This window comes from Prinia subflava, chromosome 4 (assembly GCF_021018805.1).
Source record: "Prinia subflava isolate CZ2003 ecotype Zambia chromosome 4, Cam_Psub_1.2, whole genome shotgun sequence".
In the NCBI taxonomy this organism is placed as follows: domain Eukaryota; kingdom Metazoa; phylum Chordata; class Aves; order Passeriformes; family Cisticolidae; genus Prinia; species Prinia subflava.
In genome coordinates, this window is record NC_086250.1 from 4,184,096 (window position 1) to 4,211,209 (window position 27,114).

At 41.4% G+C, this 27,114-nt stretch overlaps 1 protein-coding gene across 2 annotated transcripts in view; it reads left to right on the plus strand.

Annotated features, from left to right (window-relative positions):
* Positions 1–820: 820 nt before the first annotated feature.
* AEBP2 (AE binding protein 2) overlaps positions 821–27,114 on the plus strand; it is a 41,274-nt gene continuing 14,980 nt past the window's right edge. For both annotated transcript variants that reach the window (XM_063395210.1, XM_063395211.1), the window contains exons 1-3: positions 821–1,464; positions 18,593–18,800; positions 21,794–21,901. In XM_063395210.1, coding sequence (XP_063251280.1) covers positions 821–1,464; positions 18,593–18,800; positions 21,794–21,901 — 960 coding nt within the window. The remainder of the gene's footprint in view (positions 1,465–18,592; positions 18,801–21,793; positions 21,902–27,114) is intronic.

The following is a 27,114-nucleotide window of genomic DNA, read 5'->3' on the forward strand; positions in this document are numbered from 1 at the left end:
CCCTCCCTTCTGTCCGTGCCGCTGGAGCCCTTTCCCCGTCTCCCTTCAGCCTGGGCCGAGCCGTGCCCGGCGGGTTCCACAGCTCTGCCCGAGGAGCTCGGCTCTGCCTTCCCGCGCTCTGCCGCCTCAGAGCCTGTGAGGGGCCGCAGTGCCCGCTCCCACCGCGGCGCTCCCGGCCCCGCCCTGCGCCTCAGCCAGCCGGGAATGGCCATGCCCCGCTGTGGGACACCGCTGCCGCCGCGATCTGTCCCGGAGCGAGGCGGGGGAACCGGGAGCGCTGCGTTCCCGGCGCGTCCCGCGGCACTGCCTCCGCTATGCGCGGAGCCGGCGGCAGGGATCACGCCATTGCAGCGGGGCGCCGGGACGCCCGGGGGGATTCGAACCGAGATCCCCGGGGGATTCCAGCCGGGATCCCCGGAGGATTCAAGGCGACATCCTTGGAGAATTCCAGCCGGAATCCCTGCAGATTCCAGCCGGGATCCCTAGGGCATTCACGGTGGGATCCCCGGCGGACTCAAACCGGGATCCCGTCGCTCGCCCCTTCGCGCCGGGGTCGGTGGCCGCAGCCGCTCCGCCCTCCGTGCGTTGTTTGTCCCCGGGCGCGCTCCGTAGCGCGTGCGGCGGCGGCGGCACGAGCCGGGCCCCGCCCCTCCCTGCCGGTGCGGGTGCGCGAGGAGGGCGAAGGAAGGAGCGGGGGGGGGGGGGGCGCGGCGGGAGCGCGCACCGGCCGCGCGGGCGCGCACGGGGCCGCGCGCGCACGCCCCCGCCGTGCGCACGCCCGCGGCCGGCCCCGCGCGCGCGGCAGCGACTCGCAGGCGCCATGGCGGCCGCTCGCTGCAGCGACATGGCGGAGCCCCAGCGGCGCCTTCCCGGGCAGGCGGCGCCCGCCGAGGAGGAGGAGGAGGCGGAGGTGGCGGCGGAGGTGGCGGCCGCCGGTGGGGCTGGATCCTCCTCGTCGTCGTCGCCGCCGCCGCCGCCTTCGGCCGCGGCGGAGCCGGAGCCGCTGCTGCTGCTGAACGGCGAGGCGGAGAGCATGTCGGAGCCGAGCCCGGAGAGCGCCAGCCAGGCCGGGGACGGGGAGGACGAGGACGAGGAGGAAGAGGAGGAGGAGGAGGGCGGCGAGGAGGAGGAGAGCAGCCTGGTGGGCAGCAGCAGCAGCAGCACGAGCAGCGGCTGCTGCAGCGACGAGACCCGCTCGCCGAGCCCCGGCGGCGGCAGCGAGGCCGACGCCAAGGAGGAGCCCAAGGGCCCCCGGGGCAGCCAGGAGGACGGGCCGGGCCGCGGCGGCGGCGGGGGCGGCAGCAGCTCCAGCAGCGTGTCCAGCGGCGGCGACGAGGGATACGGCACCGGCCCGGGCACGGGCGGCGGCAGCAGCTGCGGCAGCGCCACGTCGGGCGGCCGGCGGGGCAGCCTGGAGATGTCCTCGGACGGGGAGCCCCTCAGCCGCATGGACTCGGAGGACAGGTCAGTGTCCGGCGCCCTTCCCCGGCCACAGCGGCGCGTCCCCGCCGCGGCAGCCGCCGCTCCCCGGGAGCCGCCCCGCTCCCGGCCGCGGGGGTGTCACGGCAGCCACAGGTTTCTCCGGCCAACTTGTGCCGGGCCCCCGCCCCTGCTGCTGCTCGGGGCTCGCCGTCCCTGCCCGGCGAGGAGGGGGAGCTCCCCGGCCATCGCCGGTCCGGGAGAGCCCCGGGCGGCCCCGCCGGGCGCTGCCGCCTCCGGGGCCTCTTTCCTCGGGAGCTGCGGATTTTTCTCAGGTGGTGCTTTCGGGGTTCTTCAGGGCCGTGTCTTGTGCCAGGTGGGGTGTTCTGAAGCTTCGCCATGGGAAATGCAGCTCTGGATGCGGTTTTACCTGCGCCCGCAACAGGGTCTCTGCTCTAGAGGGAGAAAACCGAGTGAAAACCTCTTAAAATGTGAGAGGGAAAAAAAATCGAGTTTGCTAACATAACAAGGAGACCAGCCTTTCCTGCATTACGTGTGCACAAGTAATAATCATGCCCAGTGTGAAGTGAAGTATTTGGAGGCTCAGAGTCATCTTTGAATGAGTTCTGCAATTGTGAATTACAGAATCTGTAAAGACGAGTTCTTGAGCTTTTTGCATGTTAAAGCTACACATTTCATTTTACCGAGATTCTAGCTCGGTTCTGTGAAAAGGCACAAGGGAATTCTCACACATGGTTGAATTCTAGCATTCAGGTCTGTTTCAGCCGACTAAGTCAAGCGTTTCAAAGAACATGGCTCATGTAGTCGCTCTCTTGGATGTTGTATGCAACAGTTTACTGGAAAAACCGAAAATAGGATGGGAAAAGGGTGTAAAAACAGTGTGAAAGTGCTGTCTGCCCCTTACTAATTAGTCCTTTCGAATAGGTGAAGAAATTTTTATAATTTTTCTATATGTTTAGCAGAAAAAGTAGCAGACTTCCCTGCTAGAGTTACGGTTAGGTAACAATTAGAATTTTATTTGTATTTTCTTAAGATAGTTTCATTGTTAAGTGCGGAGAATTACGTGCTTTGGTGCAGAAATGTACTGTGAATATATGTTAGATAAAAATCTTTGTAACTATACAAAACCCCATATTTCAGAATGAAAATGGGGTGTGATTAGACCTAACCTCGAAGATTAAAACCAGCCCAGCAAACTCCTTGTGCGTCAGTTCCCCAAAACCATTAATTTGTCTAAAAGTCTCAAGAAGACAGAAAAAAAATCAGGTCTTGGGTCTCCATCAAGCTTTTGAGACTCAGAGAAGTCACATTTTCTTGCTTCTAAACTTATGCGAGTTGAAAGGGGATGTGGATGTTGGTGTTTGTTTGTTTGTAGGTTTTGTTTGGTTTTTTTTTCACAAGCTGAGATTTTATGTGGAATTGACTAAGTATGGGAGTAGACCTCTGGAAAAACACCAGGTGCATAAAGGAGCTTTAAGTTGTTTCTTGTTTTTTCATAGAGTGTAAGTCTAAATCTAATCCTGATCTTATCCAAGTGCGTGTCTGGGTTGAGGAAATAACAGAAATAACTTGCAGGGGTTTTCTGGAAGTCGTGTCATGATGCTTTGCCCGTGCACTCCAGAGCTGGTTGCTACTTTCTTTCTCTGTCATTGTTCTCGTGGTCCTCTTGCTGTACGTGGTTAAATCCACGTGTGTGGGTCCTTGCTCCTCTGTGCCACCAGTACAGGCTCTCTTGCAGAGTGGGTCTCTTTGTGTTTAGTGGTTTAAATAAGGACCGTGCCTTGTTTTTAATCTCTGCAAAGTTTTATCTTGACCTGCCAGGGTGGAAACTCGGGGTGTTGGGAGTGCATTTTGTGCTGTAATTGCCAGGCCTGCTTGTTGAGTTGGTGGGAGAAGAGCAAAGCTGCCACGAGTGCCATTTGTTATTCCTGGTGTTGGAGAATTTCGTTTGCTGCAGCGTGTTAGAGGGCTTCATTATTTTTGTCACATGTAGTCCAGCAAGTTGCTTGCTTGACGTTGTGATCCAAATGATTGCTGCTGCTTGGAAGGCAGCCACAACATAATCCTGTGCCTTTCAGATGGTGACACAGACAAGCAGAGTGTGGCAAGAGGTAGGGCATGTGCTGAAGAGTTGGAGTGTGGAAATTGGAGTAGTGAAATACCAAGGAAGAGCTGGAAACAGTTCAGACTTAAAGGTGGAGGTACAGGTATATAATAATATATTGAAATCCTGAAAGAATTAATTATTCATTGATTTGGTCACCTCTGAATTAAAATGTCAGTCTGTGACTATTATAGAATGATATTTTGTCTATTAAATATTGGTTTGTATGAGGTAGTTTATTGTACAGTACTTCATGACCTTTGCTGACTCCCTGTGTCTCCGAAGTCGCGAGGAACTCGGTGTCTGACTCTCTCTCTCAGTGTGTTGTAAAGAAAGATTCCCTGGGGAGGGAATAGAGAGAAAAGGGAAGAGATGGAACTAACAGGCTTGACTTTACAGAGCCTGGCTTTAGCCAGAGGAAGCTGGTAGGAGAGTGCACTTGGTAAAGACTCTCCCACTGTCAGCAGGTTTGGTAACATTCAGAGCATGCCCCTGGGCTTGGGATTTTTTTTTCTTGCTTCCTCTTTAGAAAATTTGAATGAATAAAAAGGTGTGGTAAAAAGGGCTGAATTCCATGAGTGATCAAATTCCCATTTCCTTGTGCATGTTCTTTATCGTTCTGCACATTGTGTTATCTCTGATTTTTCCTTTAGTGAATCAAACACAAATGAAGCAGATGAAGAGGAGAATCTTGCATATGATCAAAATAGAGCTACTGTTCAGCAACTTCTGATTTTAACATTTGATTGTATTTTGAGAGTATCTGCTGACAGAAAAAAAAAATTTTTAGGAATTTTGTCAGTATTTTTAATAACACAAGCAATAAATATAGAGGTGACTGTCAGTGCCCTGAAATGTAGGGTGAATTTTAACCCTGTATTTCCATGCACACTGATAAGACTTTGTACTTTCTTAAAACATGCTTATCTTCCTTTCCAAAAAACCCAGAAAGGAGCAAGCAAACCCCAAACTGATACCTGGGATAAAGAACCAGGGTGGCATTTTCAGCTCAGCAGCAGAGTTCAGTGCAGTAACTCTAGGACTGACAAGTATCTCGTTGATCTGTAGTAGTTCCATTTTTTCCCTGGGGATTGTGCTAAGTCCCCAGTGCTATGCAGGAGTTTGTGACTTTGTGAGCAAGCTCAGATCAGCTGGCTCAGTAATAATAGTCTGCATTCAAGCCTGGTGATCCTCTGGATTTACAGTAGGAACAAAGCTTGTTATCAGCACGTGAATGCTGCTCATTTTCTTGTGCCTTTCCCTAACTGGAGATCGGTGCTGAAAGGATGGATGTGTTCCTCCAGAGTCCTCTGGAGCAGCTAGTCTAGCTGCAATGCTGAGGAACATTTGACAGGACTTGAAAAGAAAAAAATAATGATTTGGTTGACTATAAACACTGAAGCTAGACCTAAGCAAATGCAGGGATTTGGGTGTAAACTGGCTGTGGTGGAGATGCATCTGCGGCTCCCTTGTGTTGTTATTGCTGAATTATGATATTTTCTTACAAACACTTAGTTCACTGAAATAATTTAAATATTGTTTACTGGAACACTTATTATGGAAATATATTTAAATCTGAAGTAGTTTCATCATCAGATTTTGTTTGGTTTAGAAAGCAGTGGTAGGTCTTGCAGTTTTAAGTTGTTGAGCAGAAATTCGAGTAGTAAATCTCGATGAAGAGCTTTTTTGTTCACCCTTGTGAATTTGTTTTGTGTTTTCATACTGTCACCTAGAAGTTAATCCTGGTTTACTCTTCCTACATTATCTTTACCCCTCTTAGCAGTTTATCCTTTGCTCCCTCTCCTCCTGGAGCATGGGAAAGGTGCATTTAAGCTGCAGGATCAGCTGTTCTGCAGAGTGATCTGTGAGTGCTGATTGATGTCTGCTAGGCCAAGTGTAACAGGTTGTCTTTGGCCTTACGTAGTAATCTTTCCCTTAGGCACAGCACTAAATAATGTCTTTTTTACAGGCAGTTTTCATGGAACTTGTGTAAGGTTGTGGGGTTTTAAATTTGTTTTGTTTTGGTTTTGTTTGTTTTTTTGGAGGGGGAGGCTTGGGGGGGATAACCTTTTCATGTTTTTTGTTATTCACCAAGTCAGTTATTGAGAGGCTCTGACTCAAGGAATACTCAATAATACTTAATGACAATTTGTGTTCTTAACCACGTAAGACTTGCAAAATACTTCTAGAAATGTTATTAGTCTGTTCCTGTTTAATAGATGAGCAGTTTTGAAAACACATTCCAGATAAGTTTTTCAGCAGTAAACTTCTTTGTGCTTCAGATTGGGAAGTTTTTTCATTTTAGTGAGTGAAATGACAGTGTGGAACTAATGGGTTGAAAGAGGTTTAGACATGAAAATTCGAGGCTGTAGTCTGAGTTTTTTTGAATCTCATGTAAAGTGAAGGCTTTGTCAACCTTCAAGATGTATGCTGATTTAAAAATATTAGTTTTAATTATAGTCTTTATTTTGTCTATCTTTTAAAATTTTAAAAGTGAAGAACTTACAAGATTGACTTGGCAGTGGCACACAAGTTGTATGAGTGACATTTCTGAAGGCAGAGCAATAAATTTGAAATATAATCCGGAGGACATGTGGTACTAATAGGTGTGTTTCATGGATTCATGTGACCAGATTAAAAAGTGCTTCAGGCCTCTCTTTGCTGCACAGTCTCACTTGTTCCTATGCAGGAAGTGAGGAATCATTCATTAGCACTTATGGCAAAGTGCTTAAGTCATTAAAGTTTTTTTAGAGTGTGTGTAATATTGCCGTGTCACAGTGAGCTGTACAGAAGTTTACCCGAGTTTCAGAAATTCTGCTGAAAATTGTATTTGCAGTATTTCTAACTGCATTTATTGTTGCTGTAGTTATTTGCTTTCAAATTGCAAAATAAACCCCTTGTTTCTGTAATGGTTATGTTCAGGCCTTTCTGGCACGGGAGAAAATAGCTTTTGATGGGAAGACAAAACAGCCCAGATATTTTGTATGGTGAGTATCTTTATTACTGAAGCTGTTGGTTGGTATAATTGAGTGGTTAACATGAGGTCTTTTTGTGAACTAGATGAAAGAGCTCGGTATAATGAGCTGTTATAGTTATTGTAGTAAGATGTAAATATACTTCACAGAATTTGAGAAAAACATTTTCCTATTCAGTGTGAGACAGAAATAGTTTTGCTTTTATGTATGATTTGAACATCCACACCGGTCTGTGTGCATTTTGTGTTAAGTTTGTGACATCATCAAGCCTGGTAACTTCTAAATACAAGGTTTAATAGGTGGGGTTTTTCAGGGAATTTCCTAGGCAGTAATGAAAAAAAAAAAACCCTTGTCTTGGTTTTTCCTTTTTTCCCCCTTTTTTATTTTTTTTCCCTTCCCTGTTTTACTTTCCAGTGACATTAAGCAGGGTGTCACATGCAGCCTGAACAGGCGTTTGGCAGAGCTGTGACATCACATTTCTGGAGCTGGTCACAGATAAAACCAACTGTCTTGGATGATGCAGTGGAAATGTTCTACCATACCACGCTTGTTCAGATCTTTCCACAGCTTTCTAGTACCTTTCATATATTTATATATTTTTAAAAAACCCCTGCCCAGCTGCAGAAGAACAGTGGGGGAATGGTGTGGAAGCCAGCAGTGTGGAAATGCACCTAGAACCCTTGGGGTAGTGGTGGAGCAGTCTGTTCTTGGCTGGGAAAGTGGTGCATGGAAGGGGGATGAGAAGCAGATGGAGCTTTCAAGACAGGAATAGAGGTTTCTGGCAAGGGGATGATGTGAGATACACACAGAAAACTTCTAGGATGATAGGGAATGAGCTATGTCTAATAGCCTGAGGGGAAAAAAGAGAACCCAAAGAAAGTGAAAAATTGGTCTCTGCTGTGAAGTAGCCAAGTAATTGCAGGGAGTCCTTGAAACAGGTGGGAATGTAATCTCCAGTGAAGTTGTGCAGGAGATGGGAACAGAAGAGGCTGAGGAACTTCTTTGTATGAACAGTGAGTTTTATCCACTCCCCCAGTTGCTGTTAAAAAATATGATGGCATGACTTGCAAAAATACAAAGTGATGATTTTGTAAGATTCCCTGAGGTAGAGATTTCTTTGGTTATCAATCCATGTAACTGATTCTTTTTTATAACTTTATATGCTCTCTGTCTGGGATTCATTTAAATATGAACGTGTCAAAAATACTTATTTAGAAAATGAAATATAAATATTCCATGTTGTGCTAGCTGTTTATCATTGGTTTTGTGATATGCTAAGATAGTGATTACAATTGTGGTTTTGCAGCATTCAAAGCCAACAAAGAGCTGGGCAAAATTTTTGAAGCCTTTTGAGATGCTGAAATACTTTTTTCCCCCCTTAACAATGGTAACGTGCAAAGCAAGAAAGACCTGGGATTTCTTTTCCCATATCTAATTTTCTTCTCCTTACTAGAATTTATATTCTTAAATAAATTTTGCTGAACTTCTCTAGCTAATGTTGAATGAATACTTTCTTTCTTTGATAGAGGTTACTTAAGGTTTATGCCAAGATATTTGATAGAGAAAAGCAAAAGATTTGTTATGATTTTGAAAGTCCTGGTGTTGTCCTGGTGAACCCTAGAGGAGTGCTGTAGTTCAAACAGCTTGTGTAATGTCAGAGGGAGAAAATGCACCTTGGTGCTTTGAGTTGAGACTTGTAAAAAACTTACTGTTGGCTCATACAGTGGTATTATAATTTATTAAGTAGGTCTAAAAAAGAACCTAGCATAAAGAATTTCCACTTACTAATAATGTCATTCCATGTGGCCTTTTGTATAAATTACTAGCTCCTCTGTAAAATTGCAGTAAAGTCCTTATTTTGATCACTTTAGTTTATTGTGCTCTAGTAATAACTTGGATTCCAAATGAAACAAAAATCTTAAAAGTGCAAAGAAAATATTTTCAAAACATGCGAACAGAGAAATGTAAATATTTCTTTTTCCTTTGAAATAAAACTCCTTTTGGCACGTCTTTAAGCAGGCTTCCTTAGGTTGCCTTGAATGCTAAGTTATAGCTTAGACAATTGGTACAAGTAGAAGTTAATTCAGTGTCCCGCAGAACAGGGGTCAAACCTGAATTTAGGACCTTTTTATTATGAATTAAGGCAGTTGGTGGAGTTGTACTTTGCTGATTTCCTTGCTCTTGATGCCTGGTTAATACTTGAAGGAGCAAGTATTCACTGAGGTAGAAATAGGCAAGGCTGCTACTTTATACAATCCCATCCTAGCTGTCTATTTTTTCTGTTTTAAATTGAATTTAACATGATGATAACTGAAACTGGAAGGATTTTTTTAGATCTACTCTGTGAGTTTGCATCTTCCTTTGGTCATTTTATGTTCCTTTTGTTTTCTGTGTTTTGTGTTCTGGTCTGAGGGGAGATATCCTGAGATTGGGAGAATGGGAGGGTAATACCTGCAGCAGGTGACATTTCCTTGACACCACGCCTGAAGCCTGTCATCCCCAGTGCTGATTAGACACCTTCATAGTGATCATGGTCCTCAAAGTGGGAAGCACTGTTAAAAAAATAAATTATGTCTGGTGCTTCTTCGGTGGATGTTTTTCTTCTCTGCTTCTCCTGAGCAGTGCTAGTAAACGCAGTCCTTTATCACTAAAGACTGAAAATTGTGAACCACTTGTTGCTGTTCTCTAACTTTTCAGGGAGGTTATCAAGTTGAAGATAACAAGGTTCCCAGAAATGAAAGGCAGTTTTATTTGTATCTTTAAGGCAGAATCGAGTACAGTTTCTTGATTTGTGTAATCCTTTTGCAGAATGTCATCTTTGTGCTGTCATATCACAAGGCACATATGTTTAACCTCCTCTATTTTTGCACTGCTCTCCGGATATTTTGCCATTCCAAGTTTCCTCATTGTGTTTCCAGTTGTTCTGTATGCTACAAATCCTGTAATAACCTGGGTTTGTGTTATGCAAGTATTATGAGCCCAAATATTCTAGGCCTAACAGTCTAAATAATCAAATTAAGTGATCCAGGAGAGTGGAAACAGCTCTAGAGGTGGTGAATCATAACACACTTTCTCAGTCTTGTTTTGTTTCCTGTGCATGTTTGTTATTTTAAGTTCCTTCAATTTCTCTATCTCAAAGAGCTTTCCTATCTTCCCTAGTTTTACATTGTCAGGCTGAAGTGTTTCCAGTGTTGTTCCCTTTTCTAGATGGTTATACCTTATCTAGACATAGCTTTACTCTAAAATAAGCTGCTGCTTCAAAAAGAATTTAAAAACAAGTTTTTAATGTAACCACTTGCCATGCCATATAAAATTATCTCCCTTAACTATTTTATTTTCCACTGTGTTGCTTGCTTAGTAGTCATGTAATAATACATATATTTAATAAAAGATTTTGTAGTCTTGTTTTTAAGATTGATTTATGAGCACTTTTTGAGTCTATTCATTTTGAGACGTTTTTGTTAGAATAATGTAATCAGTGTAAAGCATAGATTTGATACGTTTGATTTTAAAAAAAAAAGTTAATGTGATTCAGAAGCACAAGTGCTTCCAAGTGAGTGGGTGCTTTCTTCAGTCATGCAGTCCTGGAAATGAAGGTCTTTTTTTCTTTATATTGCTTTAATGTTGCTTTGACTTATTTCTGCCTGTCCTGCTTTGCCTCCCCTGCCTCTGAAGAGCAGTCAGTTCTGTCTGTCTGTCTGTCTGTCTGTCTTTGTGGATGGAATGTGCCAGAGCAGACGTGAGCAGGAGGTGCTGCCTTCGAAACACAGTGCTGGACTTGCACTTCACGTAGTCCTGGCTTATTCTTTTGATCCAGGTGTTCTGATTTCTTGCTGACCTGTGAATTATCTCTCTGTTTGGCAGCCATTTAGTGTTCTGCATTCTCTCTTTGCTCTGGGTGTGTTTTTTGTTTTTTTCGTTTTGTTTTTTCATGGTGGTTTATCCACGTACACTATTTTTTTTTCTTACTGGTGGTAGGTTTTCCTGAACTCAGAAAATGATCATTATCAGTCATGAAATTATTTTGAATGCTTTCTATTTAAAGGTTTAAATTTAAATGGTTTTCTCAGCAAAATCAGTCAAAAAAACCCTTAGATATGCAGGTAGCTGAAGTTTCTGTCTCCTTTGAAGATTCTCTCTGGGCTCGTTGCTGGTTCGATGAAAAGGAACTATTAAGAGCTCTAAAGCATAATGATTTTTTTCATGCCACAATCAAACTACATCTATTAAAGTAAGACAAACTGTTTTGCTTGTGAAGCATAAATGTTTGGTTTAGGGAATTAAATTGTAAGTTAGTAGGAGGAGTTCATCTGTTACCAATCTAGATGCATCAGAAAATACCAAATTTACCAAAGATGGGCAGAGGAACAAAAAAAGGTCAGGCAAGTCTCAAGCTTTTCTGCTGTGTTGCTGGCTCATGATGATTGCTCATGTTTTGTGAACTTTATTTTTCTTAGGACTTGTTTTAATCTAACTTTAAAGTTGGCATGATCATTTGGAGAACATAAAGCAGAAAGATGAACTGAAATCTCCTTGGCCACCTGTATAATTGGTTTGAGCCCTGCATTTTATTATATACTGGTAGCCCCATGCAGATATTCTGATATTAACTTCAGAAAGATGTTGGCATTAAAGTTTGCTTAATACTCATTGAATGTCAGCAAAAATTAAATCTTACTAATTAATTAATTTTGTACTAATTAAGTCTAACACAAAACCACAGGAATTTATTCTTCCTCTGCTTTTGTTTAGGAGCCAGTAGAACAATTTCTGTTACTAATCTGTTGTATGCATGGCTCAGATATTTGGAATTGATGGAGATATTTTAAAATGGGACAGGTGAAAGATCCTTCTCTCAGTGATGGGAGCCAAAGGTTAATAATTTGATCATTTTGAAGTTTTGTGAGGATTATCTTAGCCTGATTGCATTAGGAAGTAGCAAGCACAAATTGCTTTGAATTTGGTGGTGTTGAAAAGCTGTTGTTTTTGTGGAACTTGTCCCTTGGCCAGAGCTGTACATCACAATTTTCCACCTCTTATCTTGGAAAGTAATGGGAGTAGTGGGAAAAATGGTGAACTTTTTGTTTTCGCTCTCAAGTTTTCTTAGTGAAATGAAAATAATGAGGTGCTGGGGGATGTCACCAAGCATGTCATTATTATTTTCTTTCAATGTTTCTGTTTTGACTTGGTGTTTGTAATTGAATGATTGCAGTCGGTGCTGTTTGTTTTCTTTGGGGATTAGTACCTAGTTGTGATTTAGTCTTGCAGGTGGTAAAAGCTTTTCTGTTGATTTCTAGGTTTTAACCCTTGAAGCTGCTGTGAGATGTGCCTGCCATTCACAGTGTTCCCATTATGCTGAGGTTGTTTTATCTGACTGTAGCATTTCAGTTTTCTTTCTTGAGCTTCCCTCATGGATTAGACCGATGTAGCTGCAGCTGTAAGGGGAAATGACAGAGTATTTCACTGACTAGGAAAAGAGAAAGAAAAACTAGCAGGGTGTTTATTTTTGTGTGTTTTATTTGTTTGTTTTTTAATCCTTAATTTGTTTACTTCCAGTAAGATTAGTAGCATTTGGTTTCGGAGGCAATCCGCTGATTTGATGTTTTATGGCTGGATTATCGCTGTGTACTTGAGAAGAAACTGTTCTCAAAACTTGGAGTAATGTGCAGATGATGGTTTCAGCGCCCTGCAGCGTGTGCTCACTGAAATAGCTGTTCATTTTTCATGTGCTGCTTTCCAAGATGAGTTTTTTCCGTGTCGGACGTGTCAGGATGTTTTGGTGTCAGCTGAATTCAGCTGGCTCCTGTGGTTACCTGTGAACATCTGGCGCTGGGAGCGGCTGTGGGTGGAGGTGCTCCAGCCCGAGATGAGCTCCTGTTGCTCGGAGCGCAGGGCTGCTTGCTGACCCTCCGGGCCACGGTGTAAGGCCCATCTGTCAGGGCTGCGTTTTGCCTGAGGGAAGGTTACTTCACTTAAGGTCTACAGGGAGTATGTTTAGCAGACATTAAAAGTATAATAGCAAATTGATTGGGCTTTTGTGCATGTGTTCAGTGCCTGGCTCTGCTCTCGCTTCAAGTGGGCAGTTGCTAATGGGACTTGGTGAAAATGAAAAACGAAATTATTTTGCTGTGCTTTCAGGTTTTTTGGTGATATTCCTGCTCGACTCTTACTATCTGTTGTTCTGAAAGAGTAACAAAATCAGAGAAAGAATAAATTTTGGACATTTCATTCATTAAATTCAATAGAGGGTATTCCTTGCAGTTGTGAGGAAAAGAATCTCCTCAGAGAGCCAAGTGTGTGACAGCAGTGATGTGCAGTCTACCATTTTTTATTTAATGCAATAAATCATAATCTCATTATAGTTTTAATCACATTTAAATGTACACAAAAATTAGAGCCCAGGTCTATAATATGTAGTTTAAAATTTGTACATTTTAAATTGTGAATAATTTGGATTGTGTTTGTTTTTTTTTTTTTTTCTTATAGAAAATGTCCATATTTATGCAACTCCCAACACTGGCTTAATTTTGCTCGGAAACAGAATAATCCAGAATTTAAAGTGCTTGAAAAATGCTTTTTGTTTTCTATGAACTGAAAATGATTGGCAGCTTCTTACAAGCTTTTAGGTATTATTTTTTGTTTCAGGATTATTTTTAAATACAGTTTGAACTAAATTAACCAGCTATATGCATTCGATTGTGCAAGCACTAGCCTTTTAACATGAAAGTGCTGCTAAAAATACCTTAATGTTCTTGATAATGAAGACTGTGTTATTTCTAGCCACAGGTAAAATAAGTACAGGTAAAAATAAGACCTGAAACAATGCCTTTGAGGTAATTATTCCTCTACTTGAGCTTGCATGTTTCTGCCTAATGAACGCATTTTAAATGTCAGTATCTTTTCAAAGCTGTTAATCTCTTGGTAGGAGGAAATTTGTAGGAGGAGAGAAAAATGTCTGACCCCCCTGAGAAGATTCTGTATTTTCAGTTGTACCTTGGTGCATTTGGCAGACACTGCTCGGTGAAATGAGGTGTGGGTTTAGTAAAGCATTTCAGAAGGGCATTCAGTTCTTGCCTCTAAACCTGTGATTTTTATGTCAGGTTGATTCAGGTGCTCGATTTGGTTGAAAACAAGGACAACAAGCTCGAAGATCATGTTGTACTTGCTGTAACAGTTCTAAATTTTAGTAATTAGTCAGTCTTTTGAATGGCGCTTCTTAAAAACTGCTATTGTGTGTGCAAGCTCTCTCCAGCAGTGACTGTTTTTGATGCTCCATTGTTTGGGATGACCCCTGAGCTGAACTCGCTGAAACTCCAATGTCTGATGTTCTTCATCAGGCCATGCTCCATAGATCCATTACAATGGAGCTGGAGCCTGCCCACGGCTTGGGAGCAGCCCCAGACCTGTCTGTCACCGGCAAGAGGGGAGTGCCACAAGCGCCTCAGTGCTGCCCGTGTCATTCTGCTTTGATAGTGGCAGGCAGGCTTTAAACAGAGCTGCCTGCCAGAAAGGGACTCAGCAAAAGGCAGAAAAACTTGCTTTAACTTGGCTAGCTAAAAATCTGTTTTCTGTCTCTGTTCTATTACCAGGATGTCTGTGTTTTTCTTACTTTGGTTTTTCCTCTTACGCACATTATTACTTTTCCACTTGGAGGCTTTATGGATTTGGGGTGAGAAAGCAGAAGGATGTAATTTCCATTACTACCTTCCCTTTGTTAAGGAACCTTTCTCTCCATCATCCCAAGCAGATAGAAAGTTTGGATTGAAAAGCCCTGTTCATAGACTGAAAGATACACACACCTTTTCTGTAGTTGTGAGTGTTTGTGCACACATTTTATTTGCTTGTGTGTCCTGTCCTCACGGGCTGTCTGAAATTCTGAGAAACAATAAAGCGGGTGAATTGGCAGCTCTAGCAGACACAGTGTTGCAGTTAAGTCTTCACAGACTTAGTAGCAGCCACAGCTCTGACTGTAAAATTTATCTTTCTGCTTCATCTCGAAATGGGCAGGTCAAGAGACCGCCCAAGTCAGTGTCTTTGATGTCACATACACTGCAGACTATTCTCTGAAAAGCTTCCTGATGTTTCTCAGGGTATGAAAGACGAGAGAAAACGACACACGCTAGAGCTGCACTGGGCACTGGTCTTTCACAGATTCCCTTTGCAGCCTTTACTTCTTTAGTGAGGGACAGAACTTGCTAAGTGAGACAGAAGCTAATTCTAGATTTCTTAGTACTGGGAGGCACCTGATAATACACTGGTTCTGGAGACACAGAAGAGGAAACAAAAATGTATGTTACATTTTTATTTAACAGATTGTTACTAGAGAAGGAATGTGCCCGGGCAGAGTTTCTTGCATTAGAGTCTACCAAGAATCTATCAAGAAATCTATCAATTCTATCAAGAATCTATCGATCCAAACCTGGTGATCTCTTGTTGTGTGACTCCTGGTCATTTTGTTTTGTAGACCATTGAGTTATTTCTCTAGCAGGTTCTGTTACAGCAGTATTTGTCTGTGCTTTTCAATGTTCTTAAAACTAGAAGGAAGGAGGGCATTTTGTCTTAAATATTGAGCTGTTATTGGTCAACTGGATTTATGTTTTTTCCCATTTTTAGACAGGATTTTGAATAGCTTGTAGAATCACAGTCCAGTGTAGCACTTCATTCTCAGTTTCCATATTCTATGTGCTACTACTTGGTTTAAGTACTATGGGCAGCCTTTTTTCATTCCAGTTCCTCTGATACAAAATTTTAATCTGTTAGCCCTTAGCAAACACTTAGGCTATTAAACCTGGACCCAGCAAACATTTAAACAGTAACAGCTAAATTAGCTTGTTACTGGTTTGTTATGTCATTAATAACCCTACTTATCACGATAGCTTTTGCTGGGATCAGTTGACTTTCACATATTTTTCTCCAGAAGAAGGCAGGATAACTTATAAAAAACCACAGAGCCTAAGCATTTGCATTCCTTAGGCTGTAAAATTAGAGACCTGTGATTTTGTGTCAAGGTCTGTTGCACTGCACTGGCAGTGTGAACTAAACTCTCATGCTTTGGGTTGATAGTTTTCAGGGGAGTTTTTAGATCTCTTCTTAAAGGGATCAAGCAGATTTCATGCCTGTGGAACAGGGAAACCACACAGACACACACCTGTGTGAGGATGTACTTTTCCCCTGCCCCAAAATGCTTTCACAGAGCTTGTTCAGGGTCACATTTCCTCATTGCTTTCCCGCTTCAGAGCAGACTGTAAACCCAGGAACTGTGTTGAATACCCCTCGTACTCTGCCCCGTGGTCACCAGCACTGCATGTCCTCTGAGTCACAGGTCTGCTTGTACGGTGGGGGGTGTGAGAATGGACCTAATGCTGGCTGTGGGTGTAGAAACTCATCCTGACTGGAGTGGCTTTGAACTCCTCCTTGGCAGTATTTGGGAAGCAGTTTCCTTTGGTACCTTTCAGCTGTGGGAAAGGCAGGGTTATTTATTGACCTGAGCCTGTGTGAGGCAGCTGTTGCACGAGTGCTGTGTGTGCAGTGTTTTGCCATCCTTGGCTAAGCAGCTTCCTGTCGGGAGCACTGATCCGTGTAACAGCGCTGTCTGTGGCAGAAGTGGCTGGGCTTTGTGCCATTCTGTGTGTCCAAACCTATTTCCAAGTGTGATTTTGAGAAAGCTGTATTTGGGTAGCTTAAACTGAGGGGGAGATGGGGCAGTGGCACAATTAACTGTAATTAATTATTCTATTTTCCTGTCATCATGGGTAAATTTTGCTTTCACGGTGCAGTTTTACAGATTTTATTTTTGGGGATCATTCTTGGCCTAGGCATTGAGGTAGGAGAAGATGTCAGTCCCATAACTGCATCTATTGTGAGCCTGGCACAGTGGAAAAATTAGGATTACTTGCAACAGGTTTTGCAGATGAAGCTTCTGACAATTTCCTACAGGGATCCTAAAATGCTGTTACAGGACATGTAGTTAGTGGCTGTTAATGCTGCTGGGGCTGGGAGTTTCAGCTCAGGGCCACTGGAATATTTTTATAATTGCTAGCAACAGATTGGGAGGTTGTACATCATAAAAGGAGTAAAGATTACTGGGGAGGGAAGGGATACATGGGGAAGGGATCATGGAAAGCTCTGTGTATTCAGGGTGTAGAAAAGGGAAGAAAAAAATAATGGACACATGCAAATTTGCCGTGTAGTAGCAAACAGCCTACATGACTTCAGTGCATAGGAGCTGTGCCTTCTAAATTGTTAGACCTTGTTTGAAATTGGGAGTGGGGTGGAAGAAAGGCATATGTGGTATTTGTGTAGCATTTAGGAACTATGTATTTGATACAACTTCATTAAAGCAAAAAGGTGTTGAAAAGACACCTGAAATTTCCTTTTTAACTTGAAAGACAAAGGCCTAAAAATGGTTGGACAGTTTTAATAACAGATGGAGGCAAATGAGTTGGAAGATGATTTTTTAAGGATTCAGTGGTTGGGATATGTTATGTTGCTGGTATCTCTTGAGATAAGAGTTTGTTCATGAAACGAAATTACTCAGAGTAGTTAAAACTGAAGCTTTAACTGGGAGCATTACTAAAGGGAATCTGTTATTTAGACTTAAGGCAAGGCACTTTTTGTTGATAAATACTGTGGAATCTGCATGGTGGGTGAGAATGGGAAATCTAAACAAAGGAAATATCTGTGATTATTTCAAAATCTGTCCCAGAAAAAGACCTGCTAGCACAGTAGTGGTTCAGAAAGATACAGATTATGTGTGAAATCACTAGCAGGGACTCTTAGAGCAGAAGAGCAAACATGCTCATGGTATCTTCAGATTTTGACTAATGCTGATTTTTCTTTCATTTGTCTCAGTGTGTAATAGAACAATACTGGGCTTTTAAACAGGGGTGGTAAAAATGAGGAACAGCACCTGTACCTTAAAAGCAGAATGGTTTAACATCTCCCAGTTGTACAGATACTGGAGAGGATCTGGTGGAGGCTCTCCAAGGTGGCTCCAGGGTGCTGAAACAAATCCAGTGTGCAGAGGGGCTGAGTGCGTGTGTTCCTTCCGTTTTGGGAGGAGGAGGGCAGGGTTATTCTGTGTTCACTGATCTGATAGGGAGCTTTAACAATGGAGGAGGCAGAGTCATCTCAGCCCTGCAGCTGCCAAGGATGAGAGACAAGAGACAGAAGTTGCAGCACTGGAAATTCTGATGAGATGTTGGGAAACTTCTCCCTCCCCCACAGCAGGGTTAGTCAGCCATTGAGAAAATTGTTCAGAAAGGTAGCAGAAATCCCAGCCTTTGAACACAACCATTAACAACTCCGCTGGACAAGACCGCAGGCAATCTGATCTCACTTGTTCTGTTTAAGCAAATGTGACCACCTGGTCTTTGAGGTTCTGTCAAAGATGAGCTGTTCTGTAATGCTGTGGCTTTGTGGAACAGAAAAACTCAGAGGCCCTCATGGCAACTGAGGAGATTAACAAGATAAAAAAAGGTATATCAGTAGCTGTTTAATGAGGAAGAACATCCATCTCGATACTTTTTGCTTGTATGTGGGAAGAGCGTGCTCTGCAAGTTTTTTCTGGTCCGTGTGACACTTGTCTGTATCTGCCAAGGTACAGAGCAGCAAGGCTGATGGAGGTGACCCCTGCTGGCCACAGATTTCCTCTGCTTGTTCTGACTTCTGTGGAACGTTTGCAAACAAAACCAAACAGCATTAGTTCAGACCATGCACATTGTGCTGGGGCAATCTGGGAGCACCTTAAACCCTATATAGAACCGAAGTGCTGTATTCTTTTTAAGGCTCTAATGTTGGCAGGGGTTGCTGGGCTCAATGTATTGAAGATTTTCCATTCCTCCCTTTTGTTACCAGTGTCCAGAAGAAGTTACACTGTTGAGTAAGAGTAACTGTTTCCTAACTGTACATTTATTTAATAAAGTGATGAACCACAATACATAATAAATTTGTGCAAGGTCTTCTTTTCAACCTGTCTCAAGATATCCAAAACAAAGAGCTGCAGTTTTGATTTGCTCTGTTAACGTGCAACAAATACAAACTCTGATTTAGTTGTGGGTTCTTTCTCTTGCAGCATAAGCAGCACTATCATGGATGTAGACAGCACAATTTCCAGCGGGCGGTCCACGCCGGTGATGATGAACGGGCAGGGAGTTCCTGCCTCCTCTGCCAAGAGCATTGCCTATAACTGCTGCTGGGATCACTGCCACGCCTGCTTCAGCTCCAGCCCGGACCTGGCCGATCACATCCGCTCCATACACGTGGATGGGCAGCGAGGAGGGGTTGGTGTTCCTTTTGGGTTTTCCTTCTCTCTTGTTTGCCAATATTTTGCTCTTGAAATGACAGTAGCAAATTTTCTGTTTCAAAATTCTAGTTTTGTAAGTAGTGGCAGCAAAGTTAGCAGCCTAACTTTAGGAATGTAGTCAGTTCTTTTCAATAAATTATTTGAGAATACCAGGGTTTTGATTGTGTGTTGACTTCTCAGCATTCTGAAGCTGCTGGTGTGTCTTTAAATACTCACACTTGGAATTCATTTTCTTAAATCTCTTAATGTACTGTTACCAAAGGAGTCTCACTACAGGTAAAATCTATCCATAATGTAAATAGGGAAAATGTGAGACTGACTGAAGAGTACAAAATCTCAACAAAACAGCTCTGTGTGTAATACTGATGGCAAGTTTACTTTCTATATAATTGCATCTGGTTTTTTTTTTTTAAATTGAGTTGCATTTATAGCATGTAAATTCTAGTCTAATCCCTGGACAAATGATAATTGGTCTCAATTTTGATGTTTAAAAACATCTTCTAGTAGAGTAATTTCAACTTTGTACTTAACTACCTCCCATCTTCAAGCTCCCAAATTACCTCTGATGCCTGGAATACATCATGTAAACTACCTTTACATCCAGCACAGGCAATCTGCCTGCTTTAGGCACTGTGTGTTGCAGCTCTTCAATTTCTGGGAGAGGTAGTATCAGTTCTTGAAGCAGAATAGTTATTATCTTTTGGCTTTTTGTCCTGTTACTTCTTCAGAAGGAAAATGTTCAGCTGCTGAACTTTATCTTCAGTGAATAAGAAACTTAAATGAAATGCTAATTTGCATTACTGAATTAATTTAAAATTAAAATTAATTTATTATGTAAATGTGTCACTGAGACAGCTGTGACTCTGGCTGTATTTAGCTAATATTTTTTGGCATGATTGAACTTTTCAGCTTCATATTTGATGGCTTTTTTCAGTCCAGTATCTAAACAGAATCATCCATCCAGTGCAGTGGCTTTTTAGCCACCCATGAGATGATTTCTGAGTTCTGTCCACAGGTGTATAAAAGTGTTCCATGAAACCTGGATGAAACAATGAAATGAATAAGGTGTGTTTGGATCTTTGTTATCCCATCTATGCCTCCTTAACACTTCTTGAAAAGGAGCTAGAAGATTTTGCAGATTCTGGGTGGGGTTTTTTTTTCTGTATTTTATTTCTTGTCACTTATATTTCGTGTGACATGATTTGTAGGTATTTTTATTTAGAAAATGTTGGACTGCGTTTGTATATTTGAAAGAGGAGGCTCACACTTTTGAATCTCCCTGCTGGAGTTTATTTTTTCAGGAGTTCCATGGTGGTGCTGTGGAAGGGGGTGTATCCTGGTGGGTTTGTTTCAGGGATTTGTCTGCCACCTGCCGGTGAGGTGTTCGAGCGTGTTGGAAATTGTGTTGTGCTTTTGATGGGATTTCAGATCCTACCTAATGGGATTTCAATTACTTGCTTTACTTAACTGGAGTGGCTCTAAATTTGAAGAAAAGCCAGGGTTCAAGTAGTTGCTTATTGAGAATGGAAAGGAGTAAGATAAACATCTTTGCATGGTAAAATGTATTTTTTCCACCTAATACCGATGTCATGGCTCCAGTCCAAACCAGATACATCCATGAAGAGCCTGGGAAACTTTTTGGCAAAGCAGTTTTGCTTCTGAAAGATGTTATTTCAGAAATATTTTGGGTTCAGCTTTTTGACAGGGGCTCCCAAGAAGCCTTGTCTAGACTTCTGGTGTGTGGTTGCAAACACAAGTGCTTGTATTTTCCCCTTCTGTAACTTCACAGTAACACACCTCTGCCCAGTGCCCTGCAGTCTGCAGTTGCTGATGGAAGTGCTGGCACAATTATGGAGCTGTTGCAGAGCCAGAAATCTCAGAAATTCCAATTCTGTGGCTTTGAGGGCATCTCAGAGCTGAGGAGTGGCAGACTCCAAAGGTTTTAGGGGCTTGGGCCTTGTGTCAGTAGGTCTGGATCAGTCACACAGACACGGAGGGGTTCCCAGCTTTGTCTGGGTAAAGCTGGGTTATGGATCTATTATACAGCAAGAACGTAGAACTCCCGTGGCTGCTTTTTCATTTTGAAAATAAAATCTTTTGAAGGTTGAGGGGTTTTATTCTCCAAAAGAGAACAAGAAACTGAAATCCAATTAGTTTCCTGCATTTCTGAAAACCTGTGTTATGAACAGTGCTGTTCCTGGGAACTTTCTTTTGCTGTGACAAATTAGGGCTTTACCTCCCTTCACCCACAGACCTGTTGAGGAAATTCTAATGAAAGGCAAGTTCATTGAGCTTTTTTTATTCCCTCAGTTACAGATAAACACAATGAGAGGAGAGAGAAAAGCAGCATGAGTAAGTTCTGCTCCCCTTAATGCACTATTGTGCATGTGATTGTTCTGTACACTGGAATCACAAAACACCCATAGATTTTGAATCCTATGAGAAATGGGAGCTTCCTTCAGCAGGAATTGAATATAAGGCCCTAACTAGAGGTATCTGGTATTCCAGAATACAAAACTCCGCTATATAAACTGCATTACGATTAAGAGTTTTTATTTTTTCATGCTCAACAAATAAAATTAATTGCTTATGAGGGTAAATTATTTTATTTCTATCGTTACTACCCAGAAAATGCAAATTTTTTCATGTAAAAATGTTCAGTCTCCATATCTGGTGGATACAGATACTGGGTGCAAACACAAATACAGCAGATCCTGTTGCTCTCTATTCTGTTTATCTGCAGGAACATCTGTCTGTTGGTATTTTCTTCCAGTGACCTGGTTTTATTGAATACTTGGGGTTGTAATTATTTTTTTCTTGGTGAGATATGAGCAGTGTGTTTCAAAATAAATGGTTGTTGTTCAGAATTCTTTGAAGTGTTGTAAAAACAGCCTTCTTTGCTAATGTGCTTTTTTTTAATTTACTGTTCTCTCTGACTTGTGTAAACTTACCACATTTTTACTCTATTAGGTGTTTGTTTGCTTGTGGAAAGGTTGCAAAGTATATAACACACCTTCAACAAGTCAAAGTTGGTTGCAGAGGCATATGCTGACACACAGTGGGGACAAACCTTTCAAGGTAAGGCTCATTGTATCATACATTATCTCTTATTTTTAAAAAAACTCTCTTTATTTTTCCCAATACCTCAATTGAAAAATACCATCACTGGAAGATCTCTTAAAAAGTGAGCTGAGCCTTCTTCTTTGCAGTAATAGTGCCCAGAGGTCCTATTCTTATCTAAAAGCAGGTGAAGAAACTGTTATTGCTTCTCTATCCCTGTTTCTTTTAATCTATAAACGGCAGGGAGTGTAAAACTAAGAAGTGCTAAACTTCAGGGGGTTTGTGCATTTTGCAGTTGAGCTGCTTACACTGTAACAGTGAGATATTTTCTCTCATACTTTGCACTTCCACATTGAATTTTGCATCGTGGCTGGTGGTGCACATTCTGTGTGTGAGTGAGAACTGCCTTTGTTACATTCAGTAGAAGCACTGGCAGTGGCTATTTAAGGTTCATTTCTCTGAAAAGAATAAGGAAGTCAGGAATGCAGGGCCATTGAGCTGACTGTATTTCCTGCACAATATTTTCTAACTTTCTCTTTCTTTCTCCCCTTAATCTGTACCTGCAGTTCTAGGTATAGTAGTGTTTATCATTCCCATATCCACCAATCCGTTATTAATGAGTTGCTTCATCCTCTTATGGATACAGTTGGGGCAGTTCATAGCTGTCAATCCTGGATCACTTGATGGTAAGTCCCACCCACACTCCTTCAGACTGAAGTTCTTCCATGTAGGATATGAAAATGAAACAGGATTTGGGGTTTTTTTTTGAGTTCAGGTAGCATTTTATGCCTCCTTATCCCCCACCCCCACCAAGTTTTAGTCCCTGTCTTCTCCCTCTTCTCTTTCTCCTCAGGTAATATCTTCCACTTTTAAAAATTTTTATTTTAAGGCAGCTTTATTACTAAAAATACTTTTCTGTTACAGGAGTGTCTTTCTGTAGTTACGTTTCCTATATAGGTTTTAATAACAGTTATGACAGAAAACAAAACGAAATTAAACTCAAAACCAAGATAGTAAAAATAGTGCATTGCATGTGAAAAAGATTTTTTTAATAAACAGATTTTTTCCATACTGAACTGTGTAGTTTAGACTGAAAATTTCTGACTCAGAAAGTAACCACAGGAAAATGAGTTTTAAGGTTATCATTGCCTGTGTTTGAAGGAATGAGTTTAGCATCCTCTTGGAAGGGTAGGGTAAGGATCATAGATCCCTGCAAGTTTGCAGATATGATTGTTCCAGGCACTGATCTAATCTTTAATCCTAATCTCTTATTATTAATAATAACCACCAGTTACCAGAGAAAACTTGTACCCTAGGTTTTCTCTAGTTTGGAATTAAATATTTTGTCTACCTCAAAGTATAATGGCAAGCTTTGTTCTTGGATGAAAGTCTTTTAGTAGTTTAATCTGTCCTCTTATTTGGTCTAGATCAAAGAAACTCGGTTTTAGAGCCATTGTCTTGAAGAGGTGGGCATAGCTCAGAAACACCAGCAGTGCTTTGGAGTCTGTCAGGCTTACCTAGCAAAGGCAATTTCAGTTGGTACCCTCGTTTTTTTGGCTAGTTACAGCTAGAACCCTAAAATTGTCAATAATTGTTTCTGCTAATCATCATCTTGTGTTCAATATCTGTTGTTTCACCAGCTGATTTTCTGTACTTTCTGGTCTTACTGAGGGAGAGAACAAAACATTTGAGGGTTGCAGTAGTTAATCATCCTGGCTCAATGTGTGTCACTGCAGCATTTTTTCGTGCTGTTGTCTTGAGTCCCTCTGTTTGTTTTTTATCCCTGTATTTCTCAATCTGTTCCTGGGAGCTTTGAATGGAGGATAATTGCGGTCTGAATAGAATTTTGTAACATCTTTTGTTCCCCTGTCATTTATGCTGAAGTAGGCTTCAGGGCTCACATGAGGTAGCCAAGTATGTGAGTGTCTGTGGTGGCAATCTATTATTTAACTGGCTTCATTTGCTGCTTCTTTTTTTTAATGCTAACTCTAGAAATCTACTCTCTGAGGCAAAAAACACTTGAAGTGTTGGATATTAGTCTTGGCCAGTTCAAGAACATTTTATTAATTGTTTTGTGGCAGTCAGTCAAAAATGGAGCCAACATGTCCAATTTCATGCACCTAGTTTCTCTCATAAATCTTAATTGCTCACCTTTCAGTGAAAGCCAGATTTTTTGAAGTCAGAGTTGGTTTAAAGACCTGTTATTCTTTAAAATTACTGCAGACAAAATATCTCCCAAAACCTAAATTACAAATGAAACTTCAGTTGCCTGATGAGAATATCCTTGAATCCTAACACAAAAGGAAGGAATCTGTCATTTTAGAAAACTTGCAGAAAGTAGTTATTCAGTGTTTTAGTTAAAATACAATGTTGGGATTTTAGAGAAAAATCTGTAAGAAGTGATAATGGAAATAGTACAGCTCTATGCTGTTGTCTGAAGAACTGCTATTTAGGATGTTTCAAAGAAAAACAAAGAATCTTAAATCAAGGAAAATGACAACTAAAAGCATGGAAATCTTATTTTTGTAAGGGTAAAAGACCACTACAATCATACAGTGGCCAGAAGAGAGTAATAAGTGTATCACAGATTGATTCTTACATTTCTAGTGAAGAGAGAAATGTATTTTCTTAAATTGAAAAGCATTGGGGACTGTCTCAAACATAACTCTCTTTTGCATTAAAGAATCTACCCCTGTCCAGTTCCCCTTTTGCTTGCAAATGGGCTCATTTTATGTAGTTGCACATTTTGGGTTTAATTATCTCTTTTTGTGATACACATGGAGTTGTCCTTTGACTAAAAGCTCCATTCAGCTCTAAATGAGCTGTTCTGCTTTGCTATTGAAAGTTCTTTGTGGGTTTTACCTGCCCTTTCCATTCATTCCTATCAGCCATGTGGCTGTGCAGTTCATTTGTCACAGAAATGAACCCACTCCTAAATTGTCAAGGCAAAATGGTTCATATTTGCTGAAGTTTATCCTATTTTTTCCTGGTTGTGTGGCGTAGGGTGTCCCTCTCATCATGAATATTGCAGTACCTGTGTCACAGAAAAGACAAATTTCCATTTGGGTACCTATTTTTGGGACTGTTGTTATGCTAGCTTCTTTTTTCTGTGGGGCAATATCTTGACAGTGTAGATCCAGCTCCTCTCAGAGTCATTTCCTTTACATCAGTCTGATTTTAGCCAGTCTTTTTCATTTTATTTTGTCATTGTAGCCATTCATTGAATATAGGTATTCTCTCCAAAGACATTTAGTGTGTTCATCTTTGTGTGTGATATCACAGACAGAGTTGAGAGAGAAAACCCTCAACGTTATTCTTTTTCAGATCTCTTAATTGCACACTTTTGCAGGTTGTTAGGAACCAGTGGAATATGTGCAGAATCATCAGCATGCAGGGCTGGTTAAGGGTTCAGCAATTTGGCTTTCAGACCTTATAGTCAGGATATAGAGGAAGAATCTGCTGAGTTAGAAAACATCCTGGTTCCAACAAACTGTCCTTGGCAAGTTGAAAAGAAGTGAATGAAGATATTCCATCTTTCTTGTCCTAAACTTGCCTGTTACAAGTAATAAGTATTGCAATAGTTAAAGGAGTTGGGACAACCCGCACTTTCCAGCATGCTTTCTGCTGTGCAGGGGCAAAAATAAATTAATCAAGTGTTACTTGCCAGTAAAAGTTAAAGACACATCAAATGAACTCTTAGATGTTGAGCACAAATGGTAGATTAGCGTGAAATAGTGGGAGGTTTTATGCAAAATGATTGCATAAAATAATAATAAAAATAATAATAATTGCATATATCATTAAGGTTGATAATCTCAAAGGTCTCTTCCAACATAAATGATTCTATAAGGATGCATGTGGGCATGCTAGCAGCTGCTTTCCCCATGGATTCCAGTGGATAGGCTCTTCATGTTCAGGAAAAGTCATGCAGGGTTTGCTCTTGTGGGGTAAATGTTTTTAGTGACAGCAAATGGTAGTGCACAGGTTCAACCTGGGCTCTCCTTAAAATGGGGGAAGAAAGTAGTATTAAAAATGGAGTTTGGTGCTCCCTGTAACTTCAGAATTCAGGAAGGAGTGACTGCATTGAATACAACTCTCAGTAGAGTAGAGCTTGGTGAAATGTAGAAAACACAGACATGCAGCTTCAGTCTTCATTGGGAATTCATGTCTGTTACTCTCTTGGCAGAATATTTTCTATCCATCAGAGCATTGCAGATGTAAAATGTAAAGGCACTCTGCCCAAACACTCAGATGTGGAGACAATAAGAAAGTTTATCCAGGTGTCTCAACTATTACTGTTAGATTTAGTAGAAAAAATTACATGTTAAATAACCCAAATAGGAGATTCGGTTATTTTGAATTTAGAACAAAAACCTGCATTGCTAGATGCTTTTGTATCTTGTTTTAAAGTCACTGGTCATTACTGCCCATTAATCATGGTGGGTATGGGTACACTGGAGAAATTAAACTTCTTACATGTTTACTTACTTTCTCTTGAAGTAACATATCCACCAATCCGGACCCAATCTGTCGTATTTCAAATTCAATGCAAAATTTTGAGATTTAGGTTTTGGGGGAAAAATAAAAAGATTGGTTTAAAGTTGTGCATAATAGTTGAGTTTGATTTATTAGAAGCCCTCTAGAGCTATATAATTATCTGGTGGGAAGCTGATTTGGTGTGACTTACCGTCCAGAGATCCTGAAGTGACAGCCTGAACTGCTCCTTTATCTTTGGAGAGAAGAGACTTTACCCATTAGTAACGGATTGCTGGATATATTATTTTAGAGAAAAAAAAGAACAATCAGGTAAGATTTTTTCATTCTCCTCTTCTACTATTTCCTGTCTACCACAAAGGCATTCTCTGTCATCTTTGACCTATCAGCTGTTGATTATTTGAAGACATGATCAGGTAGTCTCAAAGTAAACAAAATCTGAATGTGATAATTTCTGCAAATGTTTTGTGCTGTGGCTGTAGACTGTTAATACACTTTCTGGAAAAAGACAATTTCTAGTTCCAAGTTGCAGATACTGGGGTCTGAGAATGTTGGTTTGAGGATTTTGAAAGTAAAACTTGGGTAGAGAAGAAGAGTTAGCAGTAGCTTCTGTAGATAATTTATATAGAATATTTGTTATTATTTGCGCTGTACATGACAAGAAAAAAGTTATATTGTGAGTCAGCCTGCAGTTTGTCATAAAACGTTTCCCATCTGACAAGAAATGCAATTATTGT